This window comes from Chiloscyllium plagiosum, unplaced genomic scaffold (assembly GCF_037043375.1).
Source record: "Chiloscyllium plagiosum isolate Xiang-an unplaced genomic scaffold, Cpla_swu_hap1 HiC_scaffold_6, whole genome shotgun sequence".
Lineage (NCBI taxonomy): Eukaryota > Metazoa > Chordata > Chondrichthyes > Orectolobiformes > Hemiscylliidae > Chiloscyllium > Chiloscyllium plagiosum.
The window spans coordinates 16,381,531-16,396,876 of NW_028270144.1; the positions used below are offsets into that span (position 1 = coordinate 16,381,531).

A 15,346-nucleotide genomic window follows, 5' to 3' on the forward strand; every position below is an offset into this window, starting at 1 on the left:
TTAATCACACTTTCCCTCAATTTCCCTGACCTTTAATATCCCACCCAATCATAGTCATAGTTACAGAATCGTAGGGTCATACAGCATGCAAACAGATCAGTCCATGCTGACCATAATCCCAAACTAAACTAGTCCCGCCTGCCTGCACTTGGCCCATATCCCTCCAAATATTTCTTATTCATCTATTTATCGAAATGTTTTTTAAACATTGTAACTGTATCCGCATCCACCACGTCCTCTGGGGCTTCATTCCACGCATGAAACACTCTCTGAATAAAAGATTTGCCCCTCGTGTCTTTTTAAAAATCCTCCTCCACTCATCTTAAAATATGCCCACTTGTCTTGAAATCCTCTGCCCTAGGGAAAAATCACCTGCATTGACCTTATCTCTACCCCTCTTGATTTTATAAACCTCTAGAAGGTCACTGCTCAACCTCCTACCCTCTGACCCCACTTTCCTGTTCAACCAACTAACATAACTTCCTGGGAAAGACTTTACAGTCTCTGATTGGTTGATGCATGCCAGCGAGAGTAGACACTCATAGGAGTTAAGGTGAAGACTGATTTGTTCTGTTTATATACAGGGTGATCGTGGGCCATTGGGACCCCCAGGATTACCAGGTCTCCAAGGATCTCCGGTACGTGTCTGACAATTTGATTGACTTTGTCATGTTAGATTTTTTGAGGGGGGGAAGGGGGGACGGCAAACGTTTCAATGTTATTTTTACGCTGTTGTTATGTTTTTCAGGGTACACCAGGTATTCCAGGTCCAAAGGTAAATAACAAATCCACTTTTCAATCTTTGTTAAAGATTCAAGAAAATGGGAAGGAGCAGTCAGGAATAGTTTATGTTGTCATTGAGTCTTGATTCTCTCATCTGTGTTCTCATCAACTGCGGGGAACAAAATCAGCAGAGACATATTGAAAGAATTCAGCCCTTTAATCCTGCACCACCGTTCGACAATGCCCTTACCTGTCTTACCAATAGTCACACCCTCTTGTCCCTAACCACTGAACATATCAGGAGAATCTGTCAGAATTGTGATCACCTCCTGGAACAAAGTAACTTCCCCTCCCCACCTCCCCACCACCCCACCCCCCGCCTCACTGCAGTATATGCAAGTCAGCATCAATCTCAACATCTCCGAGTCTAAGCTTCTCATCCTGCAGACTCTTTGTACAGACATGGCTCTGTTGCCCATTTAGTGTCCAGGAGTTCCCACATCCTGCAGTTACAATACATCACCTGCCCTGTAATCTTTATTATGTGTTGATTAATTAATTAATTTTCTTTATTAATTTATAATGAATAAACCTAATTAATCCTAATATGCTTTACTACTGCTGGTAAACTTGACCAGAACTAATGAAGCCTTACAATTCATTAGGATTTGAAAGATAGCTAAGCAAAATATTCACCAACCCGAATCATTGACCTGCTTTCCTATGTGTTGTGGTGTGATTATTTTCAGAATATTACCAGTCTACAGACTGGAGACCTCTTGCTCATTTAAACTTGTCTGCAACTCTCCACTCTTTTCAAGGCAAAGTTAAGGAGGCTACTTAGGCAAATAGCACCTCCTCCCTCAAAACTCCCTTGCTCACTAAATTTCCAACCTTACACTTGATGTGTACTCGCTAGTGCATTGCTCAACTCATTCTTGCTTTCGCACAGCCCTGCTAAGTTCAGGTTTCCTAAACATGTGAAAATCTAGCCTACTTATACGTGACAGAAGGTGTGCTTCAACTTCTAGCAATATAACCCTGTAACTGTCATCATTCGGGGGAAGTCATACAGTCTTACAGCACCAAAGGAGGCCATTTGTCCCTTCATACTGTGCTAGCTCTTTGAAAGAACTATCCAATTACATCTATTCCACTTGCTCTCTCTCTGTAATTTTTTTCTACTTGAAGCATTGTTCCAATTTTCTTTTGAAAATTTTTATTGAATTTGCTTACAGCATCTTTTCAGGCATATGTTTCAGATCATTTGCTGCATATAAAACCATGTTCTTCATTTACTCTCTGATTCTCTTGATAAATCGCTGTCCTTCTGGTTATCAACCACTCTGCCACTGTCAATAATCTCTCCTTATCTACTCTACCAAGCCTCTCCTGATGTTCCTCTGCTCTAAGGGAAGATGATAGTCTAATGGTATTATCACTGAGCTATTAATCCAGAGACCCAGGTAATGTCCTGAGGACCCAGGTTCACATCCTACTATGGCATATGGTTGAATTTGAATTCAATAAGAAGACGGAATTAAGAGCTTAATGCTAGCCATTAATCCTTGGGAGGAAGGAAACATCTAGTTCACTAATGCACTTTAGGGAAGGAAATTTCCATCCTTACCCGTTGTGGCCTATATGTGATTCCAGACCTACAAGCAATCTCAACTAATCTCAACTAATCTCAGGGTAATTAGGGATGGGCAATAAATGCTGGTCTAGCCAGTGATGCCCTCATCGCATGAATGCATAAAAAAAATTCCCACTTCTCTTCACGGAACCGATGTTCCTCATTCCTGGAATCATTCATTTGAGTCTCATCTGCGTCCCCACCAAGGCTCTGATATCCTTCAGATTTATGCTTTACGTTTGTGTTGAAGAAAGATGTGAAGATTCATGCCAGTAAATGAATATTTCAATGATTTTGTTTTAAAACAGGGAGACCCAGGAGAAATTATTGGTATTTCACTTACAAAGGGGGAGCCAGGGTTCCCCGGACCACCAGGAAAACAGGTGAGATTTGGTCACCAAGGTTTCCTTCAGAATATCCATTCTCCACTACAATGTCTCCATCCTAAATCATTTTGTCTTTTCGAACACAGGGTGAACCGGGCAGTCCTGGATTGCGAGGACCAAGTGGTCCACCAGGTTATCCTGGACCTGTCGTAAGTCTGTTTGTTCTCATTTCCTTCTCAAAACAAAAGGCTTTTGGTTAAAATTGTGTTTTTAAATATAAGTGGAACATACTTTAGAATGAATCAGGCCTGGTACAGTTGAACTTTGTGTAAGAGAGAAAGGGAGAATCGAGAGAGAAATTGGAGATTGCAAACCCTCAACTCTGATCTGATTCCAGATCCTGAAATGACCTGTTTGATTGGTTCCCTATGATTGGGGTGATTCCAGATCCTGAAATGACCTGTTTGATTGGTTCCCTATGATTGGGGTGATTCCAGATCCTGAAATGACCTGTTTGATTGGTTCCCTATGATTGGGGTGATTCCAGATCCTGAAATGACCTGTTTGATTGGTTCCCCATGGTGGGGTTGATTCCAGATCCTGAAATGACCTGTTTGATTGGTTCCCCGTGATGGGGCTGATTGGGTGATATGGCACTGCCAATGAGAAGCCCCACCAGGCTGGCACATGGATCAGAAATCCAATTTGTAAAATAAACTCTGCTCCTTGTTATCAGCACAGGATCCAAAATATGACACCTCATGTAACATTCACCTTCAGGCATTAGTTCTCTGTTCCATCTTCCAAAGACAGCTTGCATTTTTTTATTATCCAACTATGTTGTCGACAGGAGTCCCTGGAGCTCTGTGCATTCAAACAGCTGCACCAGTCTCGATGTGCGACCAATCTATTTCACTTTCAGTGAATGTTGTGGGAGTTTTCAATGGGAGATGGAAATGTGTCTGCAAGCAGTGAATGTTGATCTTCGGTCAGATGCTTTTTTTCTCCTTTTGTTCATGAACTGCAGTGTGATTGACCCACATGCAGGTAATGTACCATGCAGAACAGGATGTTGGTAAACACAGGAAGGAGCTCATATTTCCCACTTCATCTAACTTTTTTCCTGGTTAATGGAGAATTAAATCTTCTGCATTCAGTGTCTACTCAAAGCAAAATATTTAAGATAAGGAACAGATCATGTCGGAAATTGTGGCTATAAATCTTTGTTAAAATTGTCAGCACCCGAGTTGTTATAAATCTGACGAGAAAACATGACAATCATTTTGTTCACAGCAAGATCCCACTGAACAAAAATGCCAGCTTATTTGTAGTTTTAAGCGATGTTGGTTGAGGGTAAAATATTGACCAGAACACCAGTAGTTTGCAGAATTGTTGGGATTTTTATCATCACTGATCATCCAATATGTGATATGCAGCAATATTGCAATGGGCAATGGCTTCATTCATTGCCTAATGTTTTACGTAGTAAACATCTTTCCCAGTTATCACTTTGTATTTTGCCAGCAAATGAAAAGCAATCATGGTGCCAGATTTTTTATCTGTTCTCCCTCTTATATTTCAACTCAAAACACTGGTACTGGACTATAAATTTTCTTTCTCAGGTGTAAAATGGTCTGAGCTAAAAAATAAGCACATGGTGAGAATATTTCAGTGCTGATGGTGAACTGCATTAATGTATCTTTGGAGTCTGCTGAGGCAATCTGATACATGCTGGTGGCTAATGCTCTACGCTGGTGCTAAAATCTTGTCAAAGCTATCTCATGCTCCAGCAACAAGGTAGAGGAGTTGGTAGATGTCCTTTGCTTCAGCATGGGCAGTCATGCCTTCAACAATCTGAGCCTGAAATTCAGTCATCCCTTCGCTCAAAATCTCCCAAATTCTCTTCATCTTTATAATGCCCTGTAAAACTAAACCTTTGATCTGTTTCTAAGATCATCTTACACAGCCCTGTGTCATTTTTTTTGGAATAGCATTGTGACAATTTGGTACATGAAAGGTGCTAATAATGAGGAGGAAGTGCTGGATGTCTTGAAACACATAAAAGTGGACAAATCCCCAGGACCTAATCAGGTGTACCCTAGAACCCTGTGGGAAGCTAGAGAAGTGATTGCTGGGCCTCTTGCTGAGACATTTGTATCATCGATGGTCACAGGTGAGGTGCCGGAAGACTGTAGGTTGGCTAACATGGTGCCACTGTTTAAAACGGTGGTAAGGACAAGCCAGGGAATTATAGGCCAGTGAGCCTGACATCGGTAGTGGGCAAGTTGTTGGAGGGAATCCTGAGGGACAGGATGTACATGTATTTAGAAAGGCAAGGACTGATTAGGCACAGTCAACATGGCTTTGTGCATGGGAAATCATGTCTCACAAACTTGATTGAGTTTTTTGAAGAAGTAACAAAGAGGAATTGATGAGATCAGAGTGGTACATGTGATCTATATGGACTTAAGTAAGGCGTTCGACAAGGTTCCCCATGAGAGACTGTTTAGCAAGGTTAGATCTCACGGAATACAGGGAGAACTAGCCATTTGGATACAGAACTGGTTCAAAGATAGAAAACAGATGGTGGTGATGGAGGGTTATTTTTCAGACGGGAGGCCTGTGACCAGTGCTGTGCCACAAGGATCGGTGCTGGGTCCTCTACTTTTCATCGTTTATATAAATGATTTGGATTGACCATTAGAGATATAATTAATAAGTTTGCAGATGACACCAAAATTGGAGGTGTAGTGGACAACGAAGAAGGTTACCTCAGATTACAATGGAATCTTGATCAAATGGGCCAATGGGCTAAGTAGTGGCAGATGGAGTTTAATTCAGATAAATGCGAGGCACTACATTTTGGGAAAGCAAATCTTAGCAGAACTTATACACTTAATGGTAAGGTCCTCAGGAGTGTTGCTGAACAAAGAGACCTTGGAGTGCAGGTTCATAGCTCCTTGAAAGTGAAGTCAAGGATAGTGGAGGATAGTGAAGAAAGCATTTGGTATGCTTTCCTTTATCGGTCAGAGTATTGAGTACAGGAGTTGGGAGGTCATGTTGCAGCTGTATAGGACATTGGTTAGGCCAGTGTTGGAATATTGCGTGCAATTCTGGTCTCCTTCCTATCGGAAAGATGTTGTGAAACTTGAAAGGGTTCAGAAAAGATTTACAAGGATGTTGGAGGATCTGAGCTACAGGGAGAGGCTGAACAGGCTGGGGCTGTTTTCCCTGGAGCGTCGGAGGCTGAGGGGTGATCTTATAGAGGTTTACAATATTATGAGGGGCATGGATAGGATAAATAGACAAAGTCTTTTCCCTGAGGTGGGGGAGTCCAGAACTAGAGGGCATAGGTTTAAGGTGAGAGGGGAAAGATATAAAAGAGACCTAAGGGGCAACCTTTTCACACAGAGAGTAGTATGTGTATGAATGAGCTGCCAGAGGAAGTGGTGGAGGCTGGTACAATTGCAACATTTAAAAGGCATTTGAATAGATATATGAATAGGAAGGGTTTGGAGGGATATGGGCCTGGTACTGGCAGGTGGGACTAGATTGGGTTGGTATATCTGGTCAGCATGGGTGAGTTGGACTAAAGGTCTGTTTCCATGCTGTACATCTCTATGACTGTATGACTCTAAGTAGTTGTTGTTAATAATCTCTTCTGATTTGTTCTTCCAGGGTCCCCCAGGAATCCCAGGCCCTCCAGGACCAAAGGTAAATGATTCTATTCGGATACAGGATTGATATTATCGATAATACAGTAAATTCCACTAAGACCATGAACACCCATGATGCTCTTTGGGTGATGGGATGAGACATAGATTCTGCCACAAGTATCACGTGTGTCCTTGTGGGTTGCCATTTTTTGGAATTGATGTGCATTACCAAGTTGCTGTGATCTCTGATAGTCATGTCGGTGCGCGTTGGCCAGTAGGCAATATCGTCATTTCCCTCTGATGTCAACTAGTGTCTCCCAAGCACAGCAATCAATGTTGAAAGTCTTCATGCCTTGATTGCAGAAATTCTTGAAGTGGAGCTTGGGGGATGACCTACCAGCCTAAGTCCCAACGACTCCAAGATCTGAACCTCCTCGGTTACACGTCTGTATCACACTGCAAATTTACCTGAGCCTGTAAAGTCGCCTCTGAGTGGCAACTGCTTTCAGATTTGGCCTTAGCTGAGAACTATCACCCCTGGGATTCTGTGAGATGCGACGCCCAGAGTGTAATGCAAACAGGGAAGATAGAAGGTGGGAGCTTCACTTCTTGATAGTGCCCTGTGCTTTACATCTGCACAGCAAAGTGCTGAGAACATAGGGCTCATAAACCAGTAACTTGGTTAGTAAGAGTCAGAGTGATGTTTCTCCAGGCAGGTCTCATGACAAACCAAAGATGAAAGCTGCTTTCTCTCAAAACACAGCTTTGGCTGTCACCATGGGACATTCATAACACTGATATTATTGATATCGGTGACAGTGATATTGATAATACCGATCTTATTGTTGACATTATTAATTCTGATATCTCTAAAATCACTGATGTTATTGATATCCCTAAGGCATTTTGCTGACTATCTTGCATTTGTTGTTTCTTTTGTCAACAGGGGAACATGGGAGTACAGTTTTATGGACCAAAGGGTCAGAAGGTAAAGGGCTATCACAACTGTATTTATATTCTTTGGAATACTGCAGGCAATTCTGGTCTCCCTGCTATAGGAAAGATGTTGTTAAACTTGAAATATTCAGAAAAGATTTATAAGCATGTTGCCAGGATTGGAGGGTTTAAGCAGTGGGGAGAGATGGAATAGGCTGTGGCTGTTTTCCCTGGAGTGGTTGTGGCTGAGGGGTGACCTTACAGAGGTTTAGAAAATCATGAGGGGCATGGATATGGTAAATAGACAAGATCTTTTCCCTGGGGAAGGGTAGGTTTAAGGTGAGAGGGAAAAGATATAAAAGGGACCTAAGGGGTAACGTTTTCATGCAGAAGGTGGTATGTATATGGAATGAGCTGCCAGAGGAAGTGATGGAGGCTGGCACAATTGCAACATTTAAAAGGCATCTGGAAGGGTATATGAATAGGAAGGGTTTACAGGGATATGGGCTAAATGCTGACAAATGGGACTTGATTAATTTGATATGTCTGGTCGGCATGGATGAGTTGGACCGAAGGGTCTGTTTCCATGCTGTACATCTCTATGACTCTATGATAAATGAGCTATTTCATCCGATAAGCACAAACTAACCAACATCGATGAAATTCAACAAGTTGTCATTAAAAAGAAATTTGCTCAACTTTCTCACCATTAATTTTAGTCATTTTGGAAAGAGGGGGAACAAATGGGAGGGTTAGAGAGGGGAGAGGAGGAAGGTGAAAACAGGAGGGTTAGGGACCAGGGGTAATGGTAAGGGTTAAATGATAAGAGGAAGGGATTTGTGATGAAAGCAGGGTGAAGCTGGGGTGTAGTGAAGCTGAGGGGGGAGGGGGAAGCTGTGGGGGGAGGGGGAAGCTGAGGGGAGGTTGAAGCTGAGGCGGGAGGGGGAGGCTGTGGGGGGAGGGGGAAGCTGAGGGGGTGAAACTGAGGTGAGGGTGAAGCTGAGGGGGAGGGGAAAGCTGAGAGCAGAGCGGGAAGCTGATGGGGGAGGGGGAAGCTGAGGGGAGGGTGAAGCTGAGGGGGGAGGGGGAAGCTGAGGGGAGGGTGAAGCTGAGGGGGGAGGGGGAAGCTGAGGGGAGGGTGAAGCTGAGGGGGGAGGGCGAAGCTGTGGGGGGGAGGGTGAAGCTGGGGGGGGAGGGGGAAGCTGAGGGGGGAGGATGAAGCTGAGGGGGAAAGCTGAGGGGGAGGGGGATACTGAGGGGGGAGGGTGAAACTGAGGAGGGAGGGGGAAGCTGAGGGGGAGGGTGAATCTGAGGGTGGAAGGTGAAGCTGAGGGGGGAGGAGGAAGCTAAGGGGGTGAAGCTGAGGGGGGGTGATGCTGAGGGGGAAGGTGAAACTGATGGGGAAGGTGAAACTGATGGGGGTAAAGCTGATGGGGGGAAGCTGAGGGGGTAGGGTGAAGCTGAGGGGGGAGGGTGAAGCTGAGGGGGGAGGGTGAAGTTGAGGGGGGGAAGCTGAAGGGGGAGGGTGAAGTTGAGGGGGGATGAAGCTGATGGGGGAGGATGAAGCTGGGGGGAATGAAGCTGAGGGGGTGGTGACGCTGAGGCGAGATGAAGCTAAGGGGGGAGTGGGAAGCTGATGGGGGTGGTGACGCTGAGGCAGGATGAAGCTGAGGGGGGAGTGGGAAGCTGATGGGGGTGGTGACGCTGAGGCAGGATGAAGCTGAGGGGGAGGGTGAAGCTGAGGGGAGAAGCTGAAGGGGGAAGGTGAAGTTGAGGGGGGATGAAGCTGATGGGGGAGGATGAAGCTGGGAGGGATGAAGCTGAGGGGGGAGGATGAAGCTGGGAGGGATGAAGCTGAGGGGGGAGGGTGAAGCTGAGGGGAGAAGCTGAAGGGGGAAGGTGAAGTTGAGGGGGGATGAAGCTGATGGGGGAGGATGAAGCTGGGAGGGATGAAGCTGAGGGGGGAGGGTGAAGCTGAGGGGGTGGTGACGCTGAGGCAGGATGAAGCTGAGGGGGAGGGTGAAGCTGAGGAGGGTTAAGCTGAGAGGGAGGGTGAAGCTGAGGAGGGTTAAGCTGAGAGGGAGGGTGAAGCTGAGGGGGAGGGTGAAGCTGAGGGGATGGTGACGCTGAGGCGGGGTGAAGCTGAGGGGGGAGCGGGAAGCTGAGGGGGAAGGGGGAAGCTGAGGGGGGAGGGTGACGCTGAGGGGGGAGGGTGACGCTGAGGGGGAGGGTGAAGCTGAGGGGGGGTGAAGCTGTGGGGGAGGGTGAAGCTGAGGGGGAGGGTGAAGCTGAGGGGGGTGAAGCTGTGGGGGAGGGTGAAGCTGTGGGGGAGGGTGAAGCTTGGGGGGAGGGTGAAGCTGAGGGGGAGGGTGAAGCTGAGGGGGGTGAAGCTGTGGGGGAGGGTGAAGCTGTGGGGGAAGGTGAAGCTGAGGGGGAGGGTGAAGCTGAGGGGGAGGGTGAAGCTGAGGGGGGTGAAGCTGTGGGGGAGGGTGAAGCTGTGGGGGAGGGTGAAGCTGTGGGGGAGGGTGAAGCTGAGGGAGAGGGTGAAGCTGAGGGGGGTGAAGCTGCGGGAGAGGGTGAAGCTGTGGGGGGATGAAGCTGAGGGGGGAGGGTGAAGTTGAGGGGGGGGAAGCTGAGGGGAGGACTATAAATGTGTTGAAAAGAGGGAGAAATAGGGGCTGAAAGATTTTTTTAAAATTTCTGATCTGAGCTTTTGTTTCACAAGTAGATTGTGTGCAGGAAGAATTAATTGTTCTGACATACATTTTATTTGTACTTTCAAAGGGTGAACCAGGAGTTCAGGGACCCTCAGGTCCATCTGGTTGTGAAGAGTCCCAAAGAGGAACAACATCAAAAGTCATCCTCACAAAGGTTTGTTTGTTTAAGTGTGTTGATTGTTGGGCCATTTTGCTATTTTCCTTTCCAGCTTAGCTCATATCTGCAAAGTTGTCGAAATTGAAATGTAACATTTACAGCTCAGGCTGTTTATAAGGACCACTTTCTGGAGAGGGCCCTCATCCTGTAGAGGGACCACTCACTGAGAAATTAGGCCAACTTTTTGTGAAGCAATAATGGCCAGTTAACAATGCCAGCTGTTATTATTGTGTAAATTGTCCAGTTAATTCACATTAACTGGTTGTGAATATCCAGAATTTACTCCTTGATTAATGCTGTCCCACATTTGTTTGATTAATTTTGATTTGATTTGATTTATTAATGTCACATGTACTAAGATACAGTGAAAAGTATTGAATTTGCATGCTATCCAGACAAATCAGGGTAGTAGAGCTGAATGCAGAATAAAGCGTTATGCCTACAGAGAAGGTGCAGAGAAAGATCAACTCTAATATATGTGAGGTCCATTCATTAGTCAGATAACAGCAGGGAAAAAGCTATTCTTAAATCTGCTGGTATGTGTTTTCATACATTTTTATCTTCTGCCCAATGGGAGAGAGTGTAACCGGGGTGAGAGAGGTCTTTGATAATGTTGGCTGCTTTCCCGAGGTACTGGGAAGTGTAAACTGAGACAATGGAAGGAAGGCTGGCTTTCATGATGGACTGGGCTGCGTTCACAGCTCTCTGAATTAACAGTGTCTCACCCCCTCAAACTCCCTGTTATTCTAAAAAGACTTACCACATTTGCTTACCCATTTAAGCCACTGCAGAGAACTGGGAATAAATTGCATAAATGCTTTCCTGATGATGCAATAATTGTTACTGCAATGTCCATTCAACATTAACTAGTCCCGAAAGAAAGCAAATTAAAGAGATTGTAAATTGTTCATAGCTATTGAAAATAATTTAGTTTTACAAATCTATTGTCTTCTCACGTGTCACTTTCTCTCTGCTATGTTCATGGATCTGTGTTGGCATCAAGTCCGACAGCACGTTCCACGTAATATTCTCCCCTTATTTTCAAATCTCTCAGCATCTTTGTAATCTTATCCAGCCTTGTAACCCTTCAAGTTAACCATGCTTCTACAATCCTGACCTCATAAGCATCTTTGATTTTAACAGCTTCAATGTTGGCACTGCACCTTCTTCTGTCTGTGATTTGGAAATTCCTCTCTATCCCTGTCTTCCCACTTTCCCTTTTTTTCTCTCTCTCACAGCCCCTTTAATACACTACTTTTTTTGTGGTCATCTGATCTAGTATCAATTTGTGCAATGGGACCTGTTTAATTGGGGATTATAGTTGGCATGGACTGGTTAGACTGAAGAGTCTGTTTCTGTGGCGTACAAGTCAGCATCAAATTGCATTTAAAAACACTCCTGTGAATCACACTGGAATATTTTACTCTGTTAAAAGGATTTGTATACAATAAATGTGTAGTAAAATATACATTTTAGAAGGTACAAACACTGATAATCTCTTTCTGATTGATTGATTCATTTCCAGGGTGAGAAAGGTGATCGAGGGTATCCAGGTCCTAAGGGTTTTCCTGGCAATCCTGTAAGTATTAGGTTAAATCTGCTCGATTAATTAGATCAACACTTTTGTTTGTTTGCAACAAATGTCTCACCTTTCTTCGCATTTTTGGTCACATGCCTTAATATCAACTTTAAGCACTTATTTCAATCCAAAGTTCCCATGCCGACAGGTTTCTGTGATGCTACTATTGTCTAGTTTGGGAACAATTAATTTGCTCCAATTTTCCAGAATGAAACAGTGGGTTAATGCATTTGAAAATTGTGAGTTTGTTACTCAGATTACATATCCATTGTCTCAAAAGAAAATCAATCACTTACTTTGAAACACAGCAAACTTTGTTTTTAACCATCACCTTATTAACCAGCACTCTCGGTAAACAGGCAAAAATGATGGGGAGAAGTTCAGCAGGTCTGGCAGCATCTGTGAAGGGAAATCAGAGTTAATGTTTCAGGTCGGGTGAGGAAGGGTCACTGAATAAGGATCTCAAGATGCCTTCCGTAAAGGCCTTCACCAAAGCAGTTGGATCTTCTGTTACCTTCCAGAGCCGAAACGTTAACTCCAATTTCTCTTCACAGATGCTGCCAGACCTGCTGAGCTTTTCCAGCAACTTCTGTTTTTGTTTCTGATTTACAGCATCTGTCGTTCTTTCGGTTTTTATCTGGCAAAAATTATATACTTGAAATAGCGCAAAGTGTACTGTATTATTCTGTACAGTTATTATGGTCCTTTAATTTATTTACCTCAATGTAAACCAGCCAGTGGTTCAATGGAATGGCCACTCAAAATATCAAAGATTCAATTTCAAGTCAATTTCTCCTCAAATACCTACTGCAATGTCTGAATCGTCAATTACGAATGTGAAGTGAGAAGGTTCTCTGCTGCTAAGTTTTATTTAAAGCAAAGTTGCATTATTATTTAAGTGATTTATACTGTAAACAAAATATAACTGTGATGTGTATATCCTTTGCATTACGTTTCTATTTCTTAGTATGTGGACTTCTTGATTATTTGGAATATTTGATTATCTGGCACACTCCTGGTTCACCAGCTGCCCGTTTATAAAAAGTTTGCTGTGACTCAATCATCCTACCTGAACGTCTGTGTGAAAATTTGAGTTTGCCACAATGGGCCATTATTTCTTGTTATGGGCTGCGAATTTGGTCACTCAGCAACACACCACTGACTGAGTACTACGGAATATTTAAATTACTTCTTAAAACTAGAGGTTTGGGAAAGTAAGCTCCCATAAGACTAGGGTGCTCCTTGAGATTCCTGTTTCTCCAAGTTCAGGAATGTTACTAATTTCAAAGTGACTCTTCATGTTTCGACAGGGCCGTTCGAGTATTGGAATGAAGGGGGATAAAGGAGAGTTGGGAGAACCAGGGAAACGCGTAAGTATGAGGAATTGTACATTTTATAATTGAATGTGACGGTCACTGGCCGGGCCAGCATTTAACGGCTGTCGCTAATTATTTGGAGAAGTTATTGGTGAGCTGACTTCTTGAATTTGATACCATCGAGTAACTTGCTAGGCCAGAGGACAGTCAACAGTCAAACTCATTGCCGTGAGACTGGAGTCACATATAAACCCTGACTGAATAACATTTGCAAGATGCTTTCCATAAAGGTCTTCCCTGAAGCATTTGGATCTTCTGTTAGCATCCAACAGTTTTGTGTTCTCTGTCCTGTGCTCCCTGTGAGCTCTGGGCCATATCGAGTTACAGAACCACACTGTAGAAAAACTGAGGGTAAAAGTGATACATGTGTCTTGTGGGCACAGATTGAGGTCAGATGCTCAAGCTTCCTTCCCAGTCTGTTGACACTTTTATGGAGAGCACTTCCTTCCTGAGAATTGTTTATTTTTGCCGAGTCTTATGCAGTTTATAGCTAATGCAATGTTGTTGAACTAATTTCACAGGGTAAACCCGGAAAAGACGGTGATCCAGGTCTCCCAGGACGTGATGTAAGTTAGCCTCTCATTAGCCACCAGTCCGAGACTAACCAGTAACACTGAGATACTGCGCTCACTCCAATGGAAACCATTAACATACACTGTACAACTTGAAGTTTTTAAAATCTTTGTGCCAAGGGAAATGGTTGCACTGCCTGTTATTGGTAGTAAGGTCTTTCCAAGTGGCAGCATGTAATGAGTCAAGAATTTAATGTTTCTGTTGATTCAAGGACTCAAAGTGTGAACACCTCTCCCCACAGAAAATGGTGTAACACTGTCTTATTCTGAATGAGCTGGTCATTGTTGGTGACTGTTTAAGGAGCTGTTCAAGACATCCACAGGAAGATTAGATTCCCTACAGTATGGAAACAGGCCCTTTGGCCCAACTAGTCCACACTGACCCTCCGAAGAGTAACTTACCCAGACCCATTCCCCCTAACTAATGCACCTAATTCTACAGGCTATTCAGCATGGCCAATTCACCTAACCTGCACATGTTTGGATTGTGGGAGGAAACTGGCACACCCAGAGGAAACCCACACAGACACAGGGAGAATGTACAAACTCCACACAGACAGTCGCCCGAGGCTGGAATCAAACCTGGGTCCATGGCACTGTGAGGCAGGAGTGCTAACCACTGAGCCACCGTGCCGCCCGATTAGATTAGATTCCCTGCAGTGTAGAAACAGGCCTTTCAGCCCAATAAGTCCAAACCAACCCTCCGAAAAGTAACCCACCCAGACCCATTTCCCTGTGACTAATGCACCTAACACTATGGGCAATTCACCTGACCTGCACATCTTTGGACTGTGGGAGCAAACCAGAGCACCCGGAGGAAACCCGTGCAGACACGGGGAGAACGTGCAAACTCCACACAGACAGCCGCCCGAGGCTGGAATCAAACCTGTGTCCCTGGTGCTGTGAGGCAGCAGTGCTAACCACTGAGCCACCATGCCACCCTGTAACATGTAACATGTTCTCAGAGACACAGAGTGTTATTGACACATTCCAACTACAAGTGATGTCTATGCTGACTGAATTCATCTGTTGAAAGTTAGAGTTCATGAGAGAATTAGACATATTGAGAGGGGAATGGCCAGTTAGAGCAGGAAGGTCATGAATATTTGGAATTGTCTGCCAGCATAATACTCTGATCTCTTCAGGTGGTGTTTGCATGTTGGCTGAGGAAAGACAATTTTAAACATGTTTTTGTCGCTTTCAATACCAACTGTCGGTGAAAATTGAGAAATTACTCTCGTTTTGTTTATTTTGTAGGGTCAGCAAGGTGACCCAGGATATCCAGGTCTCTCTGGACAGGATGGTCCCAAGGTAAAGACTTCCATTTCATCAATTTGCATGGCTGGATGGCAAGAGAGAGTGGAAGGGTGTTGGGAGGTAGGATGAAGGGTGGGATTGGTGAAGGGAGCTCAGGTCAGCTGATTGGAAGGAAGGAAGGTTAGGCACTTTACAATGAGCATTCAGTGCTGTAGAAAATGGCAGAGATTTTCCATATCAGTTCATTAACTTCCCATTACAATAACCCTGGTCCCACCCACTGCCCTCATCTTCAGGACTTCCATCTCAATCTGACACCTCCTTCCCAACTTGTCACTTTCCCTTTCATTGATGTGCCAAGGCTGATGGATCATTGTGTGTCCCAGCACCTTCCTGCTCTGCTTTCTGATC

General features: G+C 44.5%; 1 protein-coding gene across 1 annotated transcript in view; it reads left to right on the forward strand.

Annotated features, from left to right (window-relative positions):
- Positions 1-15,346, forward strand: part of LOC122550473 (uncharacterized) — a 278,599-nt gene that overhangs the window by 117,830 nt on the left and 145,423 nt on the right. The window contains exons 7-17 of the mRNA XM_043691239.2: positions 585-638; positions 749-775; positions 2,668-2,742; positions 2,832-2,894; positions 6,364-6,399; positions 7,288-7,329; positions 10,062-10,148; positions 11,677-11,730; positions 13,041-13,100; positions 13,628-13,672; positions 14,936-14,989. Coding sequence (XP_043547174.2) covers positions 585-638; positions 749-775; positions 2,668-2,742; positions 2,832-2,894; positions 6,364-6,399; positions 7,288-7,329; positions 10,062-10,148; positions 11,677-11,730; positions 13,041-13,100; positions 13,628-13,672; positions 14,936-14,989 — 597 coding nt within the window. The remainder of the gene's footprint in view (positions 1-584; positions 639-748; positions 776-2,667; positions 2,743-2,831; positions 2,895-6,363; positions 6,400-7,287; positions 7,330-10,061; positions 10,149-11,676; positions 11,731-13,040; positions 13,101-13,627; positions 13,673-14,935; positions 14,990-15,346) is intronic.